Raw genomic sequence first — 26,772 nt, 5'->3', positions numbered from 1 at the left:
GTTGTCAAACGAACAAAAAGGGAGATTGTCATCCCGATGCTGGTAGTGTGATTCATTAGTTTGTATCAGAGATTTAACAGAGCATTGATTTGTAGGATGACTTCAGGAGTTTCTTAGTTTGTTTTGAGCTACATTTTTTATTGACATGTTGGGACTACTCAAATAAAAGATGTTTTGGCAATCTTCCTTCTCCGCTGCCTGCTCCCGGACCCTGAGGAAGGGCCGGACTGCTCCCGAGCCGATGGGGTTCATGCTCCTCCCGACCGACAGAGGCGGGGAGATCGGCGGCTCCGTCCCTCCACGGGGAGAGGGACTCCTCAGTTCCTGGGCTCGACCGACGAAGTCGAGAGGGCTCTGCTCAAACTAGCCTCTGACCGCCCTCGGCTGACCCTAACCCACAAAGCGGAGAGGGCTCAGGTAGCTCGCCTCGAATCCGACAAAGCTCGAGAGAGGGCTCCTGCACTTCTCCTGACTAGTCGAGAGTGGTAGCTCGCCTTCTGGACCAGAAGACGTTAGGTTTAGGGGCGGCTCTAAAACTAACACAGGATATTGATGGTCATTGACCCATCCAGTTATGATGTTGTTACCGGTCGGCCGGCCGATCCGATAGTACGAGTCACCCGATCGGCCTCGCGCGGACAAATCGGACCACACAAAGTTCTCTATTATCCGACGATCCGGGGGACGATCGTGTGGCTATCGTACATTCGGTTATCCGATCGGCCCACGCACGATCGGAAGCGATCAAGCGTAAACGCCGACTCAGGACTAGCGAGGGGATCGGTCCGGACCATCCACCCATAGGCCGACGTCCACATCGATCGTATTCCCGACCTATCGTGATGAGTCCCGATCGTCCGAGACCTTGATCGTCCGTTGGACCGATCCACAACTTGTCGTTGTTTCGCTACTTCTCCGATTTTTCGATTCACTTCTCGATTCACGATCAAATCATCCGCCGTGAGATTTTGGTTACAAAGTTGCGGGTATCGTGCCATTGGTTAATTTCAAATGAAGCTCCATCGAAGAATAAGAACAAGTGCCCTTTATGTATTTCACCGCAAGTGATGCACCGGCTTCAACGTTCTCGCGATCGGACTCTTGCTCACTGTCGAGCTCAGAGACACCCGGAAGACCATGGATGGTATTGGTGTGAGTTAGAGAACCATGAGAAGGAAGAGTGATTAGCGAGCGCTGAGTTGGTTGCGGCGATTCGACAGTGACAAAGTGATTCGGGAAAGCGGATGAGAATAAGTAAGAAGAAGAAGAAGAGAGGTTTGCTAAGGTTGCGAAAAACTCTACCGCTCAAGCAAGAGGTTGTGTCGTTGAGCTCTTGGTGAAGCTTCCTTCTGGCTTCATGCTTTCCACTGTAAGTGTAAGTTTCATTTGTTCATTCCTAGCCACAACTCTGTAAGTCATTGTGCTTTGTTTTCAAATCTATTCTGTGACTTTTGTGGAGAGGTTACTCCACCGAGAAGGAGAAACACTTAGCCGGATTTTGTCCGGGGTGTGATCTACCGAAAGATCAAGGGATCGTCCACCTTACGGACACGCCGAAGAGTAGGGGCAAGTTATCCCCGAACCTCGTACATCGTTTTGTTAGTGGTGGTTTGTTCTTTTCCTTGCATCAATTTTCATTTTACTTATTTCCGCTGTGCTAACAAACTCTTGTGAGGAAATTGATTGGATTTTTTAAAGGAGGCTATTCACACCCCCTCTCTAGCCATCCGAAGGTCCTAACATCACCCTCTTTGGATTTGTCTTGATTTGGTACAGTGGAGGGTTCTTCATGAAGTTTGACCAACTTGCTCCACAATTCCTTTGCATCTTGAAACTCTCCAATTTTGCAAAGAATGGTGCTTGGCAATACATTAACCAATAATTTAGTTACCTTGTCATTCGCCTCGCACCTTCGAATTTGTTCTTGGCTCCATTTGTTCTTCTTGAGAACTTTGCCCTTGGAATTTGTTGGAGCCTCAAAACTTTCCATAAGAGCAAATCATTGCTCTATCTCCATCATCAAGAAATTCTCGATCTTTGATTTCCAAAGATCGAAGCTTGTTGAAATGAATGATGGAGGCACCCTTGTATCAAATCCAAGACCGTCTTGGAATTCCATTTGAAGTTGAGCTTCTTGTGATGAAGTCTTCGACTTGTAGAATTGCTCCAACTTCTTCACCCTCTACCTTTTTCCCTTTCCGGCGATGATTTCGGTGAAGAACAACCTTGATCTGATATCACTTGTTAGGACCGAATATGTAGCTAGAGGGGGGGTGAATAGCTCGGTGCGCTCGTCTTGCTCTTCGTTGCTTGTTTCTTCAAGATATGCAGTGGAAAATACAAAGAAACAAAATACACAACGCTAACAAGAGGATTTACTTGGTATCCATCTCACAAGAGGTGACTAATCCAAGGATCCACACACTCATGCACCCTTCACTATGAATAACACTCCTTTATGGTAACTACCAAAGGCGGAGAAGCCCTACAAGTTCACACTACAAGAAGAAAGGGAAAGGGAACAAAATACAAGCAAGAGCTTACAAGTTTGCACAAGAGAAACCCTAACCCTAGCTTTCTTCTTCAGCTGTAGATCCGCCTCTTGACTTGGAAAAACCTCCAAGAACCTTCAAGAACTGGCGATCTGAACTTTGTGGAGAAGCTGTGGAGTTGCTGTGAAGATCGGGAGTGAACAGTGCAAGTTCTACCGAAGGAATCGAACGCCTGCAGCTAAATATGATGCCAACAATTGGATCCCGATCGATTAGATTGCTCCCAATTGATCGGGGAGGCTTTGGATTGATCGACCGATCGATCCAGAGTGCCTCTGTGCTCTCAGGAATTGCTTAGATCGACCGGCTGATCGATCCAAGGCTTATTGTGCGAAATCGCACTTCCCAATCGATCCACTGATCGATTGGGCGGGGATCGATCACCACGATATGTGTTCACTGCTGACATATCGATCCACCGATCGATCGGGAGAAGGCTTCGCAGGATTCTCTGAATCGATCGGCCGACGATGAGCATAAGCCAATCGATCGGCTGATCGATCCAACCCTGTTTTGCCCAAAACAAGTTCAAAGTCCCTTAAACCAACATCGGTCAACCATGACCGTGGTACATCATACCTAGCATCCGGGTCAGACACTGCTAAAACTCGCTCACCAGTGTCCCAATCCTTTGACCCACTTGGACTTTCTCCTCGAGTAAGTATCCGTCACAATCCTTCGACCTACTTGGACTTTCCACTGTGCCAAGCATCCGGTCAATCCTGACCTACTTGGACTTTCCAACACCGGATGTCCGACCAGGATCCATCTCCGGATGCTCGTGCCCCGGCTTCCGGACTACTTCCATAGCTTTACTCACTAGGTCTTTCACCCAGCTTCACTCACTAGGATTTCATCGCTAACTTCCCGGTTAGGACTTTCACAACGCTTCACTAACTAGGATTTTCCCGTCAAGTATCCATCAACCTTACCTACTCGACTCTCCTTCACACATGAACAATTGCAATCTTCATGTATCGCCTTCATGTATTGTCAAACATTGAAACCCAAACATCATGACCGAGCTTGACTCAATTTAAGCTCAACGTCAACCTTGATCCGGGGAATATCAAGCGTAGGTCCGGGGGTCCTTATATATGATCCGAGAGGCGCACACATTTCTCGAGGCGTATGCCCTCAAAGCATATCTCGAAACGTGTCGAAGTGTGTCTGACGGCCATACCCGCCGTCGAGCATATATCCGACATGGCGGTGGAAACTTCCTCAATGAATTCTACATCGGTCGGTAGCATCGACTATGTTGTTTGTCGGTATACATGTCTCGAGAAAGGATATCACATTTATTTTTCGTCCCTCTTTAGTCTTTTTGAGGATAATACGCCATGCGAGGACTCCGGTACCAATGAGTGTTGCCCGGAGGAGTGTCCAAAGGAAACCTCGGGAGTGCTAGGCACTCCGAGAGAAGACTCCGTCGCATATAGCCTATGTCCAACCTACGACTCTCTGTGGGCCGAGGTTGAACCCTAAGCACACGAGTTAAGTTGTTGATTCCACAGACTATTGGCTTCGACAGTTGTCCGTCAAGCAGTTCCCTCGTCCAACTCGATGACCAGCGAGTTGACTTGACCTCCTTGTTCGACTTCGACCCCTTACCATGGCCTCCACGTGTTGTTCTTACCCACTTGCCGGATATTTCCTTCAAGTCTAGTCGCGAGTGTCCGAACTGATGGCGACTATTAGTTGCTACGAGCGCTGCTGGCCCGCAGCCCTCCGACGTCCGGCGGGAGCCGTCAAGCGCCACACACGGCATGCACGCTATGAACATCGAGACCACCATGGTGGTGATTGTCTTATTCGACTCAACGCCTTAAAGACGCTCTTCGAATTAGTGCGTTGCGCCAATGCCGGTCCGCCATTAAGGGTGAGCCGCCGCCGCCACATTCACATCACACGCCCAGTGGAGCTCATTAAATAACTACAAGGTGCCATCACCGTGGCTCGATGCCCGGATCGTCACCGCACATGCACGGGATCACGGGTGCTGAGTTGAATTGCCTTTTTGAATATATACGATCTGGAATCGTCGGGCTGGAATCAGCAGGTCCCACCCAAAAGCTTTCACGCCAGCCTCCCTGTCTTTGTCTCCGCTTATGATCTGCAACCTTGCCTCGGCCATACTTCGATTTTGGTGCGATTTTGCCGACAAAGGACTGCGCATTTCACGGTATTTTTGATTCTATTCGATTGGACCTTACTAGATATGGAGTACCACAGGTACTGGGAGTACAGCCGTTAACCCTTCATCTACGCCTGATCTACTAACATGACTACGGTGAATAACGACCTACTGGGTTTGAACGACAAAAAACAAACTGGGAGTAACGAAGTGGGCGGTAACGAAGTCTAGTGACTTAACGAGTTATTACAGCCCGGTTGATAGGGCCATTGATATTCAGTACAGTCTAGTAAGCCCAACTTCGGATCGTTACCAGGTATCGGCCGTCTGAGGCATCATCCCCTGTGCCTAACGGCGTCTAGGATCGACCCGTCGCCCATATAAATCTAGAGGCCACCAGCTCGGCAGTGGCCACCATACTAGCCACGTGAGCGGATCTTTAGAACGGCGGTGGTGTCGGTTTGAGCCATCCTGGCTGTTGCATAAACTTAAGTTGCTTAGCTCGAGTTCCCGATCACTCCCTCGTAAGGACCTAGTGAGTGACTAACTGGCCCGCTACAAGTGAGATCGCCACGTTTTGGGCCTGCCGACAGGGGGACAGTGTCGGGCCCGAACTCAAACGACGGCGCCGCGATGGGTTGGTAGCTTGTCAGTACATAGGGGTCCAGCAAGGGGAGTTAACATCACGACGCACGTCGCCGTCGGTACGACCTCGGCTAAGGGTGGTCGTGTCATCGCCGCGCGCGTCAAATGGGCGGGGCTAAAAAAAAAAAAATGTATCGATTGACTTCCGACCCTTCGTGAACGCGACATTATTCAGCAACTCGGCTAATGGCAGCCAGCGAGGCGTCATGCCCATCATCGGGTCGTGCTTCTGTCGCCTACTGGGTCTACTGCTGGGCGCCCACATACTCACATCTTGTTCCGATTCTCTTCTGTGACTTCTTCAGTTAAGTTTATGAATCAACCCTACAATCGCGAGCCACCCGCAACTAGTACCCGTGGGTGATCCATAACGCAACTAAGGGATTCGGTACTTAGAATCTTAAATCCTAGCCGGTCCACCGCCGGACAAGGCGCAGGTGAAGACACTAACCTAATGACGACACTCATGCCAGTAGGCGCGATGAAACTGAGCCAGCCATCCGCACCGCTGTAACGGCAGTCGAGCAGTCGGTCGTTACACTTAAACTCATTTGCTGAATGTCTGCAATACAATTCATAGTATGAGAGAATTTTTTATTAGATTACAACTTGTGATTATTTCTATATGTGCAATTATGAACGTATTAAAATTTCCTTAGTCGTCAAATTGGTGCATTGGGCATCATCAATTCTATAAGACTAGCATGAGTTATACTCCTTGGTTCAGCCAAATAGCTACTTTTCACTAACTGAAGACATTGGATGTTGAGAGTTAAACGTGGATGCTAGTTATGACAACTAATTCATTAGAGTGACTTATTGTAAGACTTCATATAGTTATATATATATATAGATATGTTTGTGAAGTTCTTACTGCACCTAGAGTGTAAGTTTTCTTCTACTTGAGGTATACAAGGCATCTTGGTGATGGAGACTTATACTTTGATATCTTAAGTAAATATCTCTTAGATGTGTGGACCTGAGATGATTGGATATAAGTCAAAGTACCCGAAGGTGTTTAGATAGGTCACAGAGGATTCACTATTCTTTGCGAGGAGACGTATACCCTAAAACCACTCGTTAAGATTATTACTCAAAGTCTTTGATCAAAATATTACATGTTAGGAGTATGAGACTCTTGTACACATGTACTAGTATTTTAAATCCGCAGAATGAGGAAGTATTACTTGGATTAGGTGTGATGTAGTCAGTTTAGTGGGGGCAGATACATAGACAATGTCCTGAACTAAGTGGGCATAAGACGAATGAAAGCAATAAGGCACGACTCACTGTAGTTGCTGAAGGGTTCAGAATTAGTTTTAAGATTAATTGTGATTTTTTGATTAATTGGGGATCATGATGTACTACTAGGTGATACTTATGATCGTTCTATTATTAAGTAGTTAATTATGGACGACCAAGATAAACCGGAAATCTATTGGGTCACACATACTACGAGTGTCTAAAAGACGTAAAACAAGTTAGAGAATAGGATTCTCAGATCAAGAGATAAATATTTGGTTGAACCATACATAAAATAAAATATGAAAATATTTATTGGAACAGACACACGGATGTGTCACATCTCTTATGAAAGAGTTGGACTCTATTTGGTTTAGTCATGAACCAAGTTGGTTTAGCCATGAACCAACTTGGTTTAGTTGTGAATCAAACCAAGGGGTTAATAGACTAATTTTTTGTTAAGGCATAATGGGTTGAATTTGAGCTTTTTAATCCAACTCATTAAAGAGGACTATATATTATATAGTTAAGAGAGAATTAACATACAATTCATTATTGAATTGATTAAGTTTTGAAAGCATAAACCCAATACCTCTCTCTCCCTCTCCCTCTCTCTTACCACCGACCACAACAAGAGATCTCCTCTTATTGCCGTGAGCCACCCAAAGGAAGAAGATCTTTCTTTTACTTCTTCTTCCTCTTCTTGATCCTTCTCTTTCGCTCATAGCTAATACCTTTCGAATGTGAAGCTTGTTCTCTTGGAATTGTCTTGAAGAGCTCGCCGTGGATATGAATAGAGGCGAGATTCGATAACGTCGTAAAAGGTTAATGTCTTTCTCGTTATAGGTCATCCGTAAGATATATATAGAATAATTGTTATTTAATTTTATTTGATTTTATAATTTTATTTACGTGATTATATAAAGAGGATTATATATTATATGGTTAAGAGAGAATTAACATATAATTCATTATTAGAGTGATTAGGTTTTGAAAACGTAAACTCAATACCTCTCTCTCCCTCTCCCTCTCCCTCTCACTCTCTCTTATCGCCGACCACAACAAGAGGTCTCCTCTTTTTACTGTGAGCCACCCAAAGGAAGAAGATCTTTCTTTTACTTCTTCTTCCTCTTCTTGATTCTTCTCCTTCGCTTGTAGCTATTGCCTTTTGAATGCGAAACTTGTTCTTTTAGAATTGTCTTGAAGAGCTCGGCGTGGATATGAATAGAGGTGAGGTTCGATAACGTTATAAAAGGTTGATGCCCTTCTCGTTACAGGTCATCCGTAAGATATACCTAGAATAATTATTATTTAATTTTATGATTTTATCTACATAATTGTATCTTGTATGCGTACGATGTTTGTAATATAATAAATTAATTTCATTCTTTATTCAAATCCCATCCACAATGACATTTTCTCATCTAATAATGGAATGAAAAATATGAGTGGTAGGTGAGAGCTTAATGTATCAAGTATTTATACTTCAAATCTTAACTACGATACATGCAATGAAAAAATTATTATTTTATTAGAGTAAAAAGTGATTGTTTACCCTAAAAAAGCTCAGTATTATCGATTTATGACAATAAGATAAATAATATTTGACCCTAGCATACGGAGCAGATCTCCTGGTTCGTAAATTATGGATCAGGGGATGATTCACTAATCTGGACCTTTGATTTGAATGGACCCTATCTTTAAATAAATAGGATTTATTCAAATCAAAAATCCACATATAGTGGACCATCCCCTGATCCATAATTTATGGACCAAGAGATCCTGCTGAGCATACGGTGGTCACTTTAGAAATTGATTTCAAATATCAGACAAACTGTGCAAATCTCGTGGGACGGAAAATCTGTCATCCTAGTGCCGATAGAAAACTGATTATAAAAAATTAAAAGAAAATGATAGGGGTTAGAAATATCAATATCTCACTCAAACAAATCACATGCGGGACACGTGACATATGTTCCGATTGAGAGTTTTAACCCATTTAATTTAAAACCCTTCTACTTCTCCGTCTACTGCCTGCCGTCCGCAGCCCTGCCCCTGCGGCCGGCGGCCCACCGCAGTTGGCGGTCGGCTCACAAGCTGGACATCCGGAGCCATGAATTCCCGGATTTTCCGATCCTCATCCTCCCTCCATTCCTTCTCGCCCTTGCTCCTCTACCGTCCTCGTGTCTCCTTCCTCCTCCTACACTCGGTCGCCGACGATGCAGCGCTTCCGCGGAGGCCGGAGCCCCCTCCACGGATCCATAGATCCTCCTCTTCTACTCATTCTTTTAGTTCGTCTAACTCGAAGAATCATCACGAGGAGTGCAGGGACGTGAAGGTCGCGGTTTGGTGGGACTTCGAAAACTGCAGCCTACCCGCTGGGGGTCAATGTTTTCCTGGTGGCGCAACGGATCAAGTCGGCCTTGCGCTCCAATGGAATCAAGGGCCCGGTCACTATTAGTGGATTCGGCGACATAGAGCAGCTCTCGCGGACTGCTCGGGAGGCTCTCACCTCCACCGGAATCTGTCTCAACCATGTACCGCATGGTTGGTTCATACTCTTGCTCGTATATGCTTTCTCATTCCTGTCTACTGCAAATTTGACAATTGTGTAATCTAGCTTTCTCTTTGCCAATACCTTGCAAGTTGTCTTAGCGTTGGTTCTGGTTTCCATAGAAAGAGTTCTAAATATTGTTAAAGGATGAATTGTTCATTTGGTAGGTCTTATTGTAGTTCTTTACTTCCAGGTTGTTGTTTTAAGGATATCATGTTTTAGAGCACAAATGGTATAAGAAACTACAGTTCAAGGCTTCAAGCATGCGAACGCTATTCCGATTAGACTAATTTGAATAAGAGGCTCTTTCAAGTCTATTATTTCCCCTTTGAGTTCCAAGTTTATGATTTTAGAATATCAAAATTAAAATCACTTGGTCACTACATAGGATGAAATGTATTCAGTTAGTAGCTTGCTAAAAGAGCTTATGTTGTTTTGTTTTCTTTGTTTTTCTCTGCAGAAATTGTCAGCTTTGTGAATTTCATCTAATTTTATTGTAGGATTTGTCTAATATCTTTAGAGCTTTAATGAAGTTGAACTAACTCAGAGCCTCAGATAGTTTTTTTATGGTCAACCTTCTTTACCAAATTAAACAAATAAATCTTAAGTGTGTCGTTAAAGATCTTGGAACCCTTTATGTTATAGGTGGGAAAATGAGCTTACAAAGCTGCTTTATGGCCGATCTTATCTATTGGGTTTTGCAAAACCCCCCTCCTGTCCATTTCTTTTTGATATCTGGGGACAAGGACTTTGCAAACATCCTTCATCGTTTAAGGATGAACAACTATAACATACTACTTGCCAGTAGGGAATTTACTCCAGGCATACTCTGCAGTTCTGCCACACTTATGTGGTCCTGGACTTGTTTGGTTAAGGGCGGCAATGCCTCTGCCAAGCATTTTAACCATCCACCAGATGGTTTTTATGGTTCTTGGTATGGACATTATAAAGCTGTCTTGGATGATCCTTTCTCTGATATGAAACAAGCTAACGGAAAAGGTGACGATTATGTGGAACTGAGTTCTGAAAGTAAGCATCGTCCAGTTCCCAGAGCTTTAGTCAATGCCATCCAACAAATTCTGTACTCATATCCTGAAGGGATTAATATGTCAGATTTACGAAATGAGCTCAAAAGGATGAATATGAGTGTAGATAAGGATTTCTTCGGGTATAAGAACTTCTCCCACCTTCTTGCATCAATGCCAAACATATTGAAGTTCATAACCAGTCCAGGTCTTGATGGCCAACCACTTGTGGTTGGGAAGCATTTAAGAACAACAGATTCATCTCCATCAAGATCTAAAACTATTCAGGATTTTGATTCCAGTGATGGGGAGATGAGCCCTACTCCAAAACAGGATGGAAAAACCACCCTCAGTGGCTCCAAATAATGATGTGGGTCTTACACCCACTACACTTGATAAGCATCTATCCTCTCATACTAGAACACAGTATGATGTGGATGAGGGGGAAGCATTTGAGAAATTTAAGAGATATTTTTTCAGGTTTCAGCACCTCAAGGAGTCTTCTCCTTTGACTACTAGAGGGAATGACATGGAGGCTAATCATGGCATTTCTACTTCCAAGAAAAGAACAAAATTTATTGTCATAAGAGAATTTCTACAAAGGATCTGGGAAGGTTTGAATCATTCTAGTGCTGATCTGCCAGTTGGGGGAATCGATGGCATTTCTGGTCTGGATTCTACATCTAATAAGAATTCTGTTGAGGCAAAATCAACTTACCAGCCAACTGAGAAATTAAAATGTGAAGATAAGAAGACAAACTGGAAGAATAAGTTTAGTCCTAGCAAAAGTTTTAGAGAATTCGGTGAGTCACCTGCAACTGATAAGACCACTAGGCATCCTGACATGCATACTGGTCTTCCAGATATGAAACAGAGCTTCTTCAAGAGTATTGCAGGTTGGTGGTCCGGGAAATCCGAGAAAGACCAGGAAGGTGTTTGTGAACCCAGAAAGGAGGTTACCACTGAGGATAATTTTGTCCATCAGATAGAAACTATTGGTGTTTTCTCAAAAGGATACTTTTGGGATGCTCTAGAGTCATTTTTACTCACTTCTAAAGGAGCTGAGCTTATCTCGAAATCGATAACGAGGTAAATGTCTTTTGTCTATGACATTTTCTCTTATAGAAACACGTTCATGGGCTATTAATGTATTCAAATCTGATATTTCTTATTTTTCTGTTATGATGCTCGAAGGCAATTCTTTGCAAATTTTGCTCCTTTACAGTTATCAAGTCTCCATCAGAATACATAAGCTGTTTCACTTCTTGACTTTTAGAACTATAGATAATTTCTACTCCAAGAAAATGGTATGGCATTCTTCAAGTTTGATACTACAAATATGGATTTCAGACATCATGTAACTCTTGGGATACTTTGCCCATTACATCCTATAAATGAGTATCATCTATTTAAAATGCAAAAATTTATTCCAATGTTATGTCAAACAAATACTAAATAATCTTCAATGATGTAGTTTGCACCTTGCACTAATATGTAATTGTTTGACAACATTTTCTGACACCACAATTGAGGTTTTTTGTTTGAGTGCATTAATAAATGTTTTTTGATTTTTTGACAGATTAGTCTTCCCCTAAGCATCATAACTTCAAGGTTGTTTGATGCAAACCTGTTGAGACCCTTGGCTATGGATCGCGTAATGGGACGATTTACCGGCTGGTCGGCAGGATCAACCTTCGTCTTCTTGGTTTTACGACCTTGACGGCCTATGGTGGTAGGAGGGATTTGAGGCTCGAGGAAATTAGAGAACCTCTCGATCTATGGATTTAATTTCTTTTGTAAAACTCCATGATAATTTTTCTTGCATTATTTCAACCATTTAAATACAACTAGGACGTTCCTTCTCAACGAAGGAAGAAGACAACCCCTGAATGAGAAATGTTTTATTCTTACTAAAAATAAAAAGATACTAGACTCAATTCTACTTAAAATAAAAGATACTTGACTCAAATAAAATCAATTACTATAAATAATTATAGCTGAATCAATTTCCTTGATTTGCACCATCCTTTCTAAATCTGTTTCTCTTGATTTGCACCATCCTTTCTAAATCTGCCGTGCGTGTATCTCTTATATTTGATGGGCTCCAGATTCTTTTTTGTTGTATGGGCTCGGTCTATAACACTAAGTTCATTGTGAAAACTAGAATATATAATGAGTTTTATCATTATTATCATCACAGTATTCTACTAGGAAAAACTGCTTCCTTATTTGGTAGTCTCCGCCGAGTTGTCTTATATGGAAGTTGAAGGTCCCTATAAGATTTTGGGCAGCAAGAATGTTTCCTCGTAGATGCTTTAGAAGTTGTTCCCGAGTTTGTAGCTCCTGATCTACTGATTCAATATGAGAAGTACCAGCCAAATATGATAATAGGCGTGGAGGCGATTGCCCATACACGACCTCGAACGGGGTGGCCTTGAGGGACGTGTGATAACCGGTATTGTAACAAAATTCTCCCCAAGAGATCCAATTTACCCATTTCTTTGGAAATTCTCCCGTAAAGCAACGCAAATACATCTCAATAACCTTGTTCACGGCTTCGGTTTGGCCATCCGATTGGGGATGGTAAGCGGACGAGAAACAAAGTTGCATCCCACTAAGGCGAAATAGCTCCTTCTAGAAAGAACTAGTGAAGGTTGCATCATGGTCGCTGACGATGGTTTCTGGAAGACCGTGAAGCTTAAAAATGTTATCAAAGAAAACTCGAGCCACCTTCACAGCTGTGTATGGGTGTGATAAAGGTATAAAATGGGCATATTTAGAGAAGCGATCCACAACCACAAACAATACAGTTTTACCCTGAAATAGAGGCAACCCGCCAATAAAATCCATGGAAATGTCCGACCACACTTGGTGAGGAACAGGCAAGGGTTGTAGTAATCCCGCGGGCTTCAAATGCTCCACTTTATTGTGTTGGCAGATTGGGCATTCACGCACAAATATGTGAACCTGTTGTTTCATCCCGGGCCAATAGAAATCTCGTGTAATTCGATATAATGTCTTCTGATATCCTTCGTGAAACTCATTATGTATCATGGATATTATTTTAGAAGTGAGAGGAGATGTAGCAAGGAGATAGATTCTGCCTTTGAAGAATAAAAGCCCTTCCTTGTACTCCATGCGACCTTCGCCTCGCTGTGACACCTGAATAAGGTGTTGAATTTCCTGGGAAGTAGAATATTCAGATTGGATGTCCTCTGTTAAATTTAATTTAGGCATGGAGATAGCGGTCAATTGTCCATTATTGTTGTCACGACGTGAATGTGCATCTGCTGCCACATTGTTTCGGCCTGCTTGATATTCGATGAGAAAATCAAAACCCAGCAGCTTACTAATCCATTGTTGTTGAGGCGAGTTGGTAATCCGTTGTTTCAATAAAAATTTTAGACTATAATGGTCAGTTCGAACCAGGAACTTGTGTCCCCAAAGATAAGCACGCCAATGACGTATAGCTTTGGCCAATCCGATGAGTTCTTTCTCATAAGCAAGGAGTTTCATGTGTCGTTGGGCCAAGGGACGGCTAAAAAAAGCAATAAGGAGTCCTTGTTGCAGAATTGCACCAATCCCCATATCTGAAGCATCACAATCCACCACAAATGGCTTTGAGAAATCGGGCAAGGCAAGTACTGGTGTGGAAGTAAGGGCGATCTTTAGATTTTGGAATGCCAATTCTGCCGTCTCATTCCATTCAAAAGAGTTCCTTCGCAAGAGGCTAGTTAGAGGGGACGCCAACACTCCATATCCTTGGACAAATTTACGATAGTACCCCGTGAGCCCCAGAAAACCACGAAGGGCACGAAGAGTAGTGGGTTGTGGCCAATGGAGAACTGCTTCAATTTTGCCATTATCGACGGCCACCCCTGAACGAGAAATGATGTGACCAAGATAGGCAATTTCCGTCCGAGCAAATAAACACTTAGAATTTTTTAGGAATAGGTGTTGCTACTATAATATCCCAAAAACGAGCTGCAAATGGTGGAGATGTTCCTCCCAAAAAGCACTGTAAATCAGTATATCATCAAAGAAAACTAGTACAAATTTTCTCAAAAAATCGCCAAAGATATTATTCATAAGAGCTTGAAAAGTTGAGGGGGCGTTGGTGAGCCCGAATGACATTACTACAAACTCAAAATGGCCATGGTGAGTGCGAAAAGCCGTCATGGAAATGTTGTCTGGTTCCATTCGGATTTGGTGATATCCGGATCTGAGTTCCAACTTAGTAAAATAAAAGGATCCATGTAATTCATCAAGCAATTCATCGATCACAGGGATAGGAAACTTATCTTTAATTGTCTTTTCATTGAGAGCCCTATAATCCACACAAAAGCGCCATGTGTCATCTGCTTTTTTTACCAGTAAAACTGACGAAGAGAAAGGAGATGTGCTTTGTCTAGTCAGGCCCTTGGCAATCATGTCATTGCATTGACGCTCAATTTCATCTTTTTGCGCATGGGGGTATCTATAAGGACGTACCACGATAGGGTTGGTACCTTGTTCAAGTAAAATTTTATGGCAGCACTTACGAAAAGGTGGAAGGCCTTGCAGCATACTTTTCCAGAATATGTCGTAGTTGTTTTTCATGAACTTTTGGAAGGGTAGTTGTTGCGAGAGAGGTCACTTCTGCTGTTAGGGTGCTACTTCTGCTGTTAGAGTAGCACTCGATCCTTGTAAATAAATGGTGTTGCCGGTATGTTGAAAGCTCATGCGCATCTGGGAGAAATCCCAAAGGATGGGACCAAGGGTGCGAAGCCAGTTGACTCCCAACACTGCTCCAATGTCCCCCAATGGTAGAATGAAGAATTCTACATTAAATTTGTGATCGCCCAAATGGATTAATACATTACGGCAGACCCCAAGGCATTGTAGTCATCGCCCATTAGCTACTGCCACCCAAAGCGCAAGACTTTTGTCAATAGATAAGCCCAAGATTGATGCAAGTGCTGAATTTGAAAAGCAATGAGTACTTCCTGAGTCGATGAGGACCAACAAGGCGGTGTGGACCGTGTGGTTAATTCGTCCTTGAATCCGCATGGTTTGAGGAGCACGGGTGCCAGTGATCGCATTGAGGTAAATTTCAACATCCTCGACGTGATTCTGTTCATCATAATCTTCTAATCCCTCAAGCCAAAAAAGACGTTTGCAACGGTGATCGGGAATGTAAAGTTCGTCGCAATTAAAACAAAGGCCCTTGGCACGCCGTTCTTCCATTTCCGTTCGATTTAATCGTTTGATAAATGGTTGCTTCGGTGGTAGGACGGGGGTGTGCCACGGTGTGGTCGTTGATTTAGATCGTTTGGAGCGGCGTTCATAAAGATGAGCAAAACTCATAGCCGAAGTGAGATCTTCTGGGTGGTGAAGCTCGACTTCCACAGCAATGTGATCTTGGAGGCCACTAATGAGTATTTACACTTCTTGTTCTGAGGTTAAGGAACTCGCTCGTGTTGCCAATTGTTCGAACTTTCGCTGGTAGTCTTCCACGGATACTGATTGTTGAAGTTTTGCAAGCTCGCCCAATTTGTTGTTGCGAATAGGTGACCCAAATCTCAAATTACATTGATCTTTGAATTCCTCCCATTGAATATGAGGTCGATCACGTTCGAGTTTGATGAACCATAGTTGGCCATCTCCCTCAAGATGGAACGAGGCTAGGCTCACCTTTTCTTCCTCCAAAGTGCGTTGATGGCGAAAAAAATGGTCGCATCAATTGAGCCATTCCAAAGGATTAGACTCACCATCATAACGTGGGAAATCCAGTTTCGAATATCGTGGTATATATGAGGATCCCTCCTCATGGCCATGATACCTTTTTGAGCGGTGCCTTTGTGGATCGACATGATTGCTGCTTTCTTCACCTCGATGGTTGTTGTGCGAGTGTAGATTAGAAAAGCTTTTCGACAATTCCTCTAGTTGAGCATGGATAAGTTGCTGTCGTTTTTCATTGGAAGCTTTATCCTCCTGGTAGATTTTGAGAAACACATCAAAACATTGTTGAAGTGCTTGTGAGTCACCCATTACAACGGGCTCTAATACCAATTTGTTGAGACCCTTGGCTATGGATCGCGTAATGGGACGGTTTACCGGCTGGTCGGTAGGATCAACCTTCGTCTTCTTGGTTTTACGACCTTGACGACCTATGGTGGTAGGAGGGATTTGAGGCTCGAGGAAATTAGAGAACCTCTCGATCTATGGATTTAATTTCTTTCTTTTGTAAAATTCACTGATAATTTTTCTTGCATTATTTCAACTATTTAAATACAACTAGGACGTTCCTTCTCAACGAAGGAAGAAGACAACCCCTAAATAAGAAATGTTTTATTCTTACTAAAAATAAAAAGATGCTAAACTCAATTCTACTTAAAATAAAAAATACTTGATTCAAATAAAATCAATTACTATAAATAATTATAGCTGAATCAATTTTCTTGATTTGCACCATCCTTTCTAAATCTGCTTCTCTTGATTTGCGCCATCCTTTCTAAATCTAGCGTGTGTGTATCTCTTATATTTGATGGGCTCCAGATTCTCTTTTGTTGTATGGGCTCGGGTCCATAACAAAACCTTCCCAAAAAAAGGGTATGAATTAAAAAGACCCAATCTTTTGTAAAATGTCCTCTGGATCTAGTTTGCTTAACACTAGAGCAAACAACTGTTGGTTACTTGTATCTGTATTTTTATCTAATCCATTATTTTGCAATTCCAGAAACCTGGTGCTGATCTATGTTTTTAGTGCTTCACCCACCCAACACACATTTTATCTTTTGCATTAGTTTCAGAAAAAAATGATTCTGCTATTTTTTTAATTTAGGGGAAGATATATCATGGCATTCATTTTGGAACAAAACTTGGGTATAATTCTAACATAACTGTCTTTTTTTTTTACCAATCTTCTAAGGGTTATACATTTCTTCTAGATGAATTTTTGTAAATTAAAATCTGTCATATTGAACTATGGCATTATTGTCTGCTTCAGGGAACAACTGGTGCATGGGTTACAGAAGGGAGGTCGTTGGGTCCTTAAAGATCTTTCAAAAGCCCAACTTTTTGAGCTGGTAAATTTGATGATTGTAGAAAAGAAATGGATAGAAGAATCAATTTTGCAGATGTTCCCTTTTAGGCTTACTCTTGCCAAACAAAAGTGTGCCACATCACATTGCTATAATTCCAATGGTTTAAGTTCACTTTTTACTGGCAAAATATCAAAATCTAGCATACACAGACAGCCTGAGCAGGAAACATATGGTCACAAGTCTGGTTCCCTGGGGAGTTCATTTGCTGTGACTAATTCTGTTAATCAACCCCAAAACGTTTTGGAGTTCAAATCTTGGTTTCAGAAAACCTATACACGTAAAGAGGATGTACAACCTGAAGATTTAGAAAAGATGTTTGAGAGCATGTTCAGCATAAAACTTGTTCCTTCCTCCTATGGCTATCCGGATCTACAAAGCTTGATTGAAGTTTGTGCAAATGATGACAATTATGAGAATAAGAAAATAAAATCATCTCCTAGCGGAGAAAAGATATTATTTGATTGCCGAAAGCTCTTGGTTGAGCTTTTTGATGAATATCCTGATGGTTTCGACATGAGCATATTCAAACCAGCTTTTCTACAAAGGCATGGTTATGTTTTAGAGTCTGAAACGCTTGGCTATCCCAATCTTGCTTCATTGTTAGAGATAATGCCAAGGGTGAGGATAGAGTCCAGTTTTGTGATCCCTACTAAAAGGTTCCGCTCAAATTCTAGCTCTACTAATCAACTGACAATTGGAACACTTGATCTCACTTCACTAGATAATAAAGGCAATGCAGGTATCAACACTAGCCGGGAAAGTGCTTCTGAAGATTGTGCATGGGAAGAATGGAGGAGCTGGGCCTTGTGCATGAGACAATTGTGCGTGAGGATCTTATGGCTGCTCCGATTAAGGATAGAGAAGTAACATATGATGATTCTCTTTCAGACGATGAATTGTCTGATTCAGAGGGCACTCCCCCATTGCAGGATGTAGTAGAGAAATCTCAAAGATGTGGAGAGGAAAGCTCTCTTATTCAAATTCTTGATTCCTGGTATGGTAGCAAGGAAGGTGGTCTTAAAAAAAGTAGCAAAGATGGTTGTGGAGTGGAACAAGCTGTGGTTCCTGATGGTCTCGTAGATTGCGCTACAAATAAACCCGAGATCTTGGTTGATATTAAGCCAAAATTACGGTCTCATAAAAGATATAATTTTGTTTCAAATTCAGAAGACAAGGAAAAGTTGATCGATAGCATATTAGGTAGTTTGAAGAAAGCAGGAAATTCAAAGTTCTACAGTTAAAGAAGATTCATTTATACACTAGACCTAGGGGTGAATATTCGGTCAAAATCAAATCAAATCGAACTGAATTAATTGAATTGAATCGAATTATTTTTTTTTCAAACAAATCGAACCGAACTGATTTTTGATAAAAATCGAACCTATTTTTTAATAAAATTGAACAAATCGAATCGAACAAACTGAATAAATCGATTTTTTCTAAAAATTTGATTTGACTTAATAAAATTTTAGTTCGGTATAAAATTTATGATGTCAAAAAATTATTTGGTTAAAAAATTCGGTTTATTCGATTTAATCGAATAAAAAAATTTAAAATCGAACTCGAATCGAATTAATTGATATTTTGGAAAACTTTTTTTGAATTTTCAAATAAATTAAATTAAAATTTTAAATTCGATCGATTTGATCTATTTAACTAAATTTTTATTCATCCCTAACTACACGAGGATCAAATATTCAGTGTTCACATTATTAGCTCCATTCTGAGTATTTTTCTTTGACTCGCACCGTTGCAACTTTTAGTTGTGCAATGACGTTTCTTGATACCCAAATTTTCTTATTTGGTATAGAATACAGAAGAAAATATGTTTGGTATAAGCTCATTGAGAAACTAGTAGAGGGTGCATTAGCAAATTATCTATTTTGTTGAGGTATTTTTGTTATATTAGGATTAAAAAAAATGCGTTGTGACAGCTAAATAATGTCAAATTTGTAATAGCATGTTATTATTTTATTAAGAATATATACCTTTTATCAACTTAACTTTCAATTAATCTTATAAAATTTAAAATTAAATTACGTTAATATTTTTTTTCCTTATCAAATGAAAATAATTTTAAAGTTTATTAGTACTTTTAATAAACATAGGGATTAGAGTTCAAAACTGAGTTGTAATATATTATTAGAATTTTTATCATTTATTAATCAAAGATTTAGAGTTTGAGATGAGAGCGATGTATTATTGAATTTTTTTTCATTAATCTATTAAGGAATATGTACTGTCATTATTTTTTTTAGTCTCACATCTTAAAATTGACAATACCATAAGTGGATAAATTTCTATAAATATTTTGGATTGACGACATTAGAAAATATATTTTTCTTAATTTTTTTTTGCTAGGAACAAGTGTGAAATTAAATTAATTTTTTATATACGAGGGAGAGTTCATTATAGTAACTTATTGCATGGGTTCTTGAATATCGCTTTATGGTCCTGACACACCCTTATTAAATTCAATTTATGTGCCTTTTGGTTAAGATCAAGTGTAGTATTTATTTTTATTAGTTTAATATGTAATATAAAAAATTAAATTAATTTTTTATAAGGGAGAGTTCGTTATGATAACTTGTTGTTGGGGTTCTCAAGCATTGTTGATGCAGATATATCTTAGGGACATGAGAGGAATTAGGAAAAGAGAGAGGGGCATTTTGGAGAATTCACTGTTAGGGTATTGTAGAGGAAGAGGCACTGTTCACAGAGGGGACATCTTCTTCGCTTCTTCCGCCCCGCCAATAGAGCCACGCACGCCGCCGCTCCTCTTCCCCATTCCTCCGGCCATTCACTGATGCAGCAGTCGGAGTCGTACACGCCGAGGAGCATCACGCCATTATCTCCCTCAAGTTAGCTCTGTCCAACTTCATCGTCACTGCCCCCCTCTCATGCTCACGGACGGGTCGACGTCGGCACCGCATCTATCTCCCCATAGCACACACCTCCTCATGTCGGGGGATGACATCGCCACCACTAGACCAGCCAAGCCGCCTGTCGCATACACATCGCTGTGAGGGGGGAACGTCACTATTTCTTCAGTCGCCCGCCGGCTGCTTCTGATGCAGGCCACCACTTCCCTCCTCCTTCTTCTCCACGCGGAAGCCACAGTCATCTTCCTCTCGCCGCCTTCTCCATCTACTGATTCACGCACGCCACCACACGTAGGCAGCCCCCTCTCCTCTTCTTGTCGACAGCTCCTCTCGCTAGCAGTCATAGCGAGCAGCCTCAGCGCCGACATCGTCTCTAGCATTGAGATCGCCACCGCCGCCTCCGTAGCGTTGGCAGCCCTTTCTCCCTCTCCATGCTAACACCACATCGCCGCCTCTCGCCCACTCCAAAGCCCTTGTGAATGGCCACCAGCCGCCGACGCCATTGTTGGCATCACTGTCGGCGGCTCCGCCGCCGAATCCGACTAACCAGCACCCGTGTCGACGGATCTGATGATTCAACATTCCGCTTGGCCCTGACCTAGCCTGTTTTCGACCATCAAGCCATTGTGTTTCGCTCTTTGTACCACCATTATGATTGTTGGCTATTGGTATGATCCGGCTTGTGAGCCATTATTACGATCCAACCTTCGTGTCACTGTTGCATTCCAGCTGCAATATGTTGTTATATTCCGGCTTGCATGTCGTGTGCTGTGTTTCGGCCTTCGAGCCACTGGGGTATTCCGGCCTATACTCTGGGTAGTCACCCCCATATCTAGCTCCTAAGCCAACTCACGTTCATCTACTCTTCTGGATCACAATGACTCGATCAGCATCAAGACTAGCTCACTGGTCTACTAGAGGGCACCCCCTAGGCTAGGGTACGTCACCGTACTCACTCTTTATTCATTTTCTTGTTTAACTATTATCCTACTCCTTATATATTTGTGGGATCTGCCTCGAGTATCGGGGTGTCAGGGACCGAGGAAACCCGGACCCTGCCTGCAGGTAGCATTAACTAGAGACCTTCTGACGACTTGGTCAATATAGAAGACAACTCATCATACTCTCCCCTCCGATGCATGATAATTTGGTCAGCATTCCAGCCACATCACACCAACAAGTTTCATTTTCTCAGCTTCTCGATAGGGTCATATTTGGACTAGAGACCTTCTGACGACTTGGTCGACATAGAAGACAACTCATCATACCCTCCCCCTCCGGGGCATGACAATTAGGTCAGCATTATAGCCACATCACACCTACAGGTTCCATCTTTATTGGTGCAATTTACACTAACGGTCTAGATCATATTTTGATGAATGATAAGTAAGTTAAGTTAGATTTTGTTATGATCTAACCACTTGATTAAGTGTGCAGGAAATCCAGCTAGGTCAACGGGCTGACCGGATAACTGAAACGAAATCCAGCTAGGTTGATGGGCCGACCGGATAGCTAGTACGAAGTCCAGATAGGTCGACGGGTTGACCGGATATCTGGCAAGAAGTCCAGCTAGGTCAACGAGCCGACCGGATAGCTGGCATGAAGTCCAGATAGGTCGACGGGCTAACCGGATGTCTGACAAGATGGTAAGTTAAGGTGAGTCACTAGAGGAGAGTGACCAAGTGAGGACACGCCCCGATTGAAGGGACAGTAGGCGTTGGTCCAATTTAGGTCCATTTGGGATCCCTAAACTGAGACCTTGACTAGTTCCTGGTCCTAAAGGGACAGGAACTAATTACTACATTTTATTAATTATTATTGTCCTAATACTTGTTTTGTAGGGTATTTTGGATTAACATTGTTTTGCAGGGTAAAAAGGAGAAAATTATCTTCGGATGAATAGTATCCGAAGGCGCCTTCAACGGAGATGGAAGGTGCCTTCGTACTATTCATCGAAGGCGCCTTCCATGGCTATGGAAGGTACCTTCCGCAGGATAAATTTTGGTCGAAATCGTGGATAAGCACCGGGATATTCAGGATCAAATTTGTCTCATTGGAGGTGCCTTCTATGGCTATGGAAGGCACATTCCATGCCTTTTATAAGACTGTCTCGAGAAGGCATTGAAGTACAACACTTATACGAGCTACTGCGTGTTCATTTAAAGTTTCTATTCCTCCGGGCTCATGCTACGACTTTGCTGCAAAGCTACTGCGCCCGACGACTGCTCCGAGGACTTCTGATCGCGACCGGCAGACCGATATCGACACGTGCGCTCCCACTTTAATCTTAAAGTGTCGGTAATTTTCATTTGTAATTAATTACTGCAAAAGGATAAGTGCAGTGTATTGCACTTGTTAAACTTTCTTTGTACTCAATTTCCTCTTCCGGAGATACCGGAAGAGGCCTTTAGTGGATTACCCGTCGATAGGTCCGCGGGACCTAGGTCTTGGAGTAGGAGTCGACGAATGCTCTAAACTAAGTAAATCATTCGTGTCTTCTTGTGTTCTAATTCTTCTTAGTTTTCCGCTGCGTTCGTACTTTGATTTTAAAACCTAAAAGGTGAGTTTTTGAAAACCACGTGATTCACCCCCCTCTCACGTGCGATCGATCCAACAAGTGGTATCAGAGCAGATTTTGTTCTGATTTGGTGCAACCACCAATCAAGCCGGGGGAATTTTAATTTTTTATTTAAATTAGTAAAATTTACCTATTCAGATAAAATTTTTTTCGATTGTTTGATTTTAACTCAAAGTTGGTGCAACACTGCTCAAGTCCCTCAATATTTTTTATAATCTCAAACTCTTCTAATCCAAGACCAAGTCTTGACACCTCCTTTTTAGTTTTCTATCTATAGTATTCAAATAGCCCAACTTAAAGGGTACAGTACCGTACATCTCCCACTTTTCAACGGGGATGATTTTTCGTACTGGAAGAAGCGGATGGAGGTCTACCTAAAATAGACTATGACTAATGGTTCAACATCGTCAAAGGGTACAAAACTCCAGTCGACCACAACACCGGAATTCCAATAGACCCGGAAAATGGGAATCCAGAAATGAAGAAAAAAGCACAAATTGACTTCAAGGCCCTCAACATAATCCAGTGCGGGCTAACAAAAGAAGAGTTGAACCGCGTCGACCCACACAAAAACACAAAGGAACTTTGGGACAAGCTCATAGAACTGCACGAGAGAACCAACGATGCAAAAGTAACAAAGAGATAATCAACTCCATCTCCAACTCTGACAATAAAAATGTGACCTGCTTTGTGCTAAGACATTTGTGCCCGCTAGAGGGGGATGAATAGCCTTTCGTCGCGCTCCTTGCGTCGTCTTGATGATGATATGCAGCGGAAATACAAGTACAAGACACACACAACGCTAACAAGTAGATTTACTTGGTATCCACCTCAAGAAGAGGTGACTAGTCCAAGGATCCACACACTCACACACCCTCCACTATGAAAACCACTCCTTTACGGTAACTACCGAAGGCGGAGAAGCCTTACAAGCTCACAATACAACAAGAATATAAAGAGAAGCAAATACAAGGGAGATCTTACAAGATTTGTATAGTAAACCCTAACCCTAGCTTCTTCTTCTTGTTGTGACTCGCCTCTTGACTTGGACGTGCCTCCAAGAATCCTCAAGACTGGCGGAGAGAGCTGTGGAGAAGTCGCTGTGAAAGTCGCAGAAGAATTGCGCAGAAGATCGCAAAGATCTAGCGAAGAAAACGCTCCGCCCAGGCTATATACAGTGCTCCCAATCGATTGAGATCAACCCCAATCGATTGCCACGTCACATCTGCACAATCCTAGCCGTCCATCACCTGCAACCTGCGCAACGGTCGAATCCCAATCGATCGACCGATCGATTGGGAACATCTGGATTGATCGGTGGATTGATCCAGAAGCATTCTGTGCTTCTCGCGATCGCGCGAGAACACCCTTGCCCAATCGATCGACCGATCGATTGGCAGCTCCCAATCGATCGCCTAATTGATTGGGAAGGGCTCTGTGCTCACGAAATATGGTTCCAATAGATCGACCAATCGATTGGGCCATTCCTTTCTTCGCAGCACACTCCAATCGATCCACTGATCGATTGGACCCTAGTTCAATCGATCGCTCGATCGATTGACCAGCCTGGACTTGACTCAAACTCAAGTCCAAACTCCCAACCCAACTCTCGATCAACCGTGACCTGTTGGGTCTCCATGCCTAGCATTTGGCCTCACCCGACCAACCTCGAACTAGCCTTCTAGCCTCCTCCTTCAGCCTTACGTCCCTCGGATATCTCCCCATCCTTCACGCCTTGCCTTCTGGGGCTTCCATCGGCCTCATCCTAGTTGTCGGGTTCTCCAAGCCAAATCGCCATAGGACTTGCTTTGCCAAGATCACACTTGGACTTCCAATTGCCTGGCTTCTCACCAGGACTTTCCCTTTGCCAAGATCACACTTGGACTTTCCAATTGCCTGGCTCCTCACCAGGACTTTCCTTTTGCCAATATCACACTTAGACTTTCCAGTTGCCTGGCTCCTCACCAGGACTTTCCCTTTGCCTAGCTATACTAGGACTTTCCAATTGCCTGATCTCACTTATCAAGACTTTCACCACCAAGTCTGGTCAACACTGACCTACTTGGATTTTCACTCTTGCCAACCTTCCTGTTGGACTTACCTTTGCCTGATCTCCAATTAGGACTTTCTCAGTCAAGTCTCCTGTCAACCTTGACCTACTTGACTTCTCTCTTGCCTAACCTCCAGTTAAGACTTTCCCAGATGCCTAACCTCCAGTTAGGACTTTCCCATTGCCTAAACTCCAGTTAGGACTTACCCAGTCAAGTCTCCTGTCAACCTTGACCTACTTGACTTCTCTCTTGCTTAACCTCCAGTTAGGACTTTCCCAGATGCCTAAACTCTAATTAGGACTTACCCATTGCCTAAACTCCAGTTAGGAGTTACCCGGTTAAGTCTCCGGTCAACACTGACCCACTTGACTTGTCTTCTCATCAACCTGGTCAATTCCTTGACCATCTCCACGATCGGACGATTGCTCCAGCAATCTCCATATATTGTCAAACATCAAAACTCAAATCCCGACTCAAGCTTGACCCAACTCAAGCTTAGTCAAACTGGTCAAACTTGACCTAGGGAAATTGCCCCAACAATCTCCCCCTTTTTGATATTTGACAATTTCTCTAAGTTAGGCTAAATCCCATAGCTTTAACCTTTTTCTTATACCAAGGTTAAATCTCATTGCCTTAACCTCTTTTTTATCAAAGGCTAAATCTCATAGCCTTAACTTCTTCATGACAAGGCATGAATGAAGGTTTCCTTCATTCTCTCTCTTTCCTAGAGGGCAAACTCCCCCTACTTGGGATGAAGGCCTAGGCAAACTCCCCCTACTTGGGATGAAGGTCTAACTTAACCTTCCATTCTCCCCTTTTGTCACACATCAAAAACTGAAAACAAACTCTTCTCCTTAAGAGTTAACTTTACGTTGTTGACAACCCTATATATTGTTAACAACCCCACAATGAAGATCTCATACTCTTTATTGCCGTCAAAGCTCCCCCTTGAGCTCTAATTCACTTCACACTGCTCATCCTAGAGCATGCATCAACTTCCCAATGAACTCCCATTCATTGTATTCAATGCTCTCCCTTGAGCAGTAATCTTCTTCTCAATGTTCATCCAAGAGTAATTTTCATTTTACCAATGAAGGTCTGATCCCCTTCATTAACCCAATGCTCCCCTTTGAGCATTAATCTACTCCACAATGCTCATCCGAGAGCATATATCATCCTAGCAATGAAGATAACCAATCTTCCATTGCTCCCCAATACTCGACCCTGAGTATTAATTAATCACAAAGGTTTAACCCACCTTCCAAGGTCTTTGAAAAGATTTTTATGTTTTCAAAAAGTAATCCCCCTAAAAACATGGTCAAACTTCTATCATTATTCCAACAATGACTTGGGATTCCTAAATAATTAGGAAAACCAAAATTCAAAGTTTTAAGGTTCAAAATTCAATAATGAAACTAAACATCAACCTAAACTTCACCTAAGTCTACCTTAACCAATCCATTCTTGTTTTCAACATGAAAACTCCCCCTAAATGTATACAGGTGTATACCATAGGGCTAGGAATAGTTAATGACCCCTGAAAACCAAAACTTGAAGTTTTAAGGTTCCAAAATTCATAATTGAAACTAAACCTTATCCTAAACTTCACTTTAGTTTCTTTTAACCAATCCATACTTGTTTTCATCATGAAAACTCTTCCTAAATGTCTACAAATGTATTCCAAGGGGTTTAGAATGGTTATTGGAACTTGAAGTGACTTGAACTACTGAAATCAGGCTTTCCAAGCCAAAATCAGACTTCCCAATTGATTGAAGTTGGAACTCAATCGATTGAAATCACTTCAATCGATCTATTGATCGATTCCGCAAGCTACTGCTCACAGAAATACCCTCTGAATCGATCCACTGATCGATCCAGCCTGGGTTAATTAATCGGCTGATCGATTCAATACCCTTCTATTCATGGGAAGTCACTTCCCAATCGATCGGCTAATTGATCGAACCCATCCCAATCGATCGAATGATCAATTGGGTTTCTGATTTCCTGAAATTCAATTTCAG

At 42.3% G+C, this 26,772-nt stretch overlaps 1 protein-coding gene and 1 pseudogene across 1 annotated transcript; both read left to right on the top strand.

The window, feature by feature from the left end:
- Positions 1-8,611: 8,611 nt before the first annotated feature.
- LOC122049493 lies at positions 8,612-18,400 on the top strand. Its single transcript, XM_042610872.1, has 3 exons — positions 8,612-9,123; positions 9,776-11,244; positions 17,144-18,400. The coding sequence occupies exons 2-3, from the start codon at positions 10,490-10,492 to the stop codon at positions 18,105-18,107; spliced, it is 1,719 nt and encodes a 572-aa protein (XP_042466806.1). The 5' UTR covers positions 8,612-9,123; positions 9,776-10,489; the 3' UTR covers positions 18,108-18,400.
- Positions 18,401-19,714: 1,314 nt separating this feature from the next.
- LOC121995153 lies at positions 19,715-19,866 on the top strand (annotated as a pseudogene).
- The last annotated feature ends 6,906 nt before the right edge of the window (positions 19,867-26,772 follow it).

The sequence above is a fragment of the Zingiber officinale genome, chromosome 1B, assembly GCF_018446385.1.
Source record: "Zingiber officinale cultivar Zhangliang chromosome 1B, Zo_v1.1, whole genome shotgun sequence".
NCBI classification, from domain to species: domain Eukaryota; kingdom Viridiplantae; phylum Streptophyta; class Magnoliopsida; order Zingiberales; family Zingiberaceae; genus Zingiber; species Zingiber officinale.
Note: the sequence above shows the minus strand (reverse complement) of the source record. Positions and strands in the feature narration are given on the sequence as shown.

Excerpts from the sequence above, each read along its gene's own strand:
- LOC122049493 (XM_042610872.1), top strand. The coding sequence starts at position 10,490 with ATGGAAAAACCACCCTCAGTGGCTCCAAATAATGATGTGGGTCTTACA. Across the intron at positions 11,245-17,143 it reads ATCTCGAAATCGATAACGAG|GGAACAACTGGTGCATGGGT; the intron begins GTAAATGTCTTT and ends TGTCTGCTTCAG.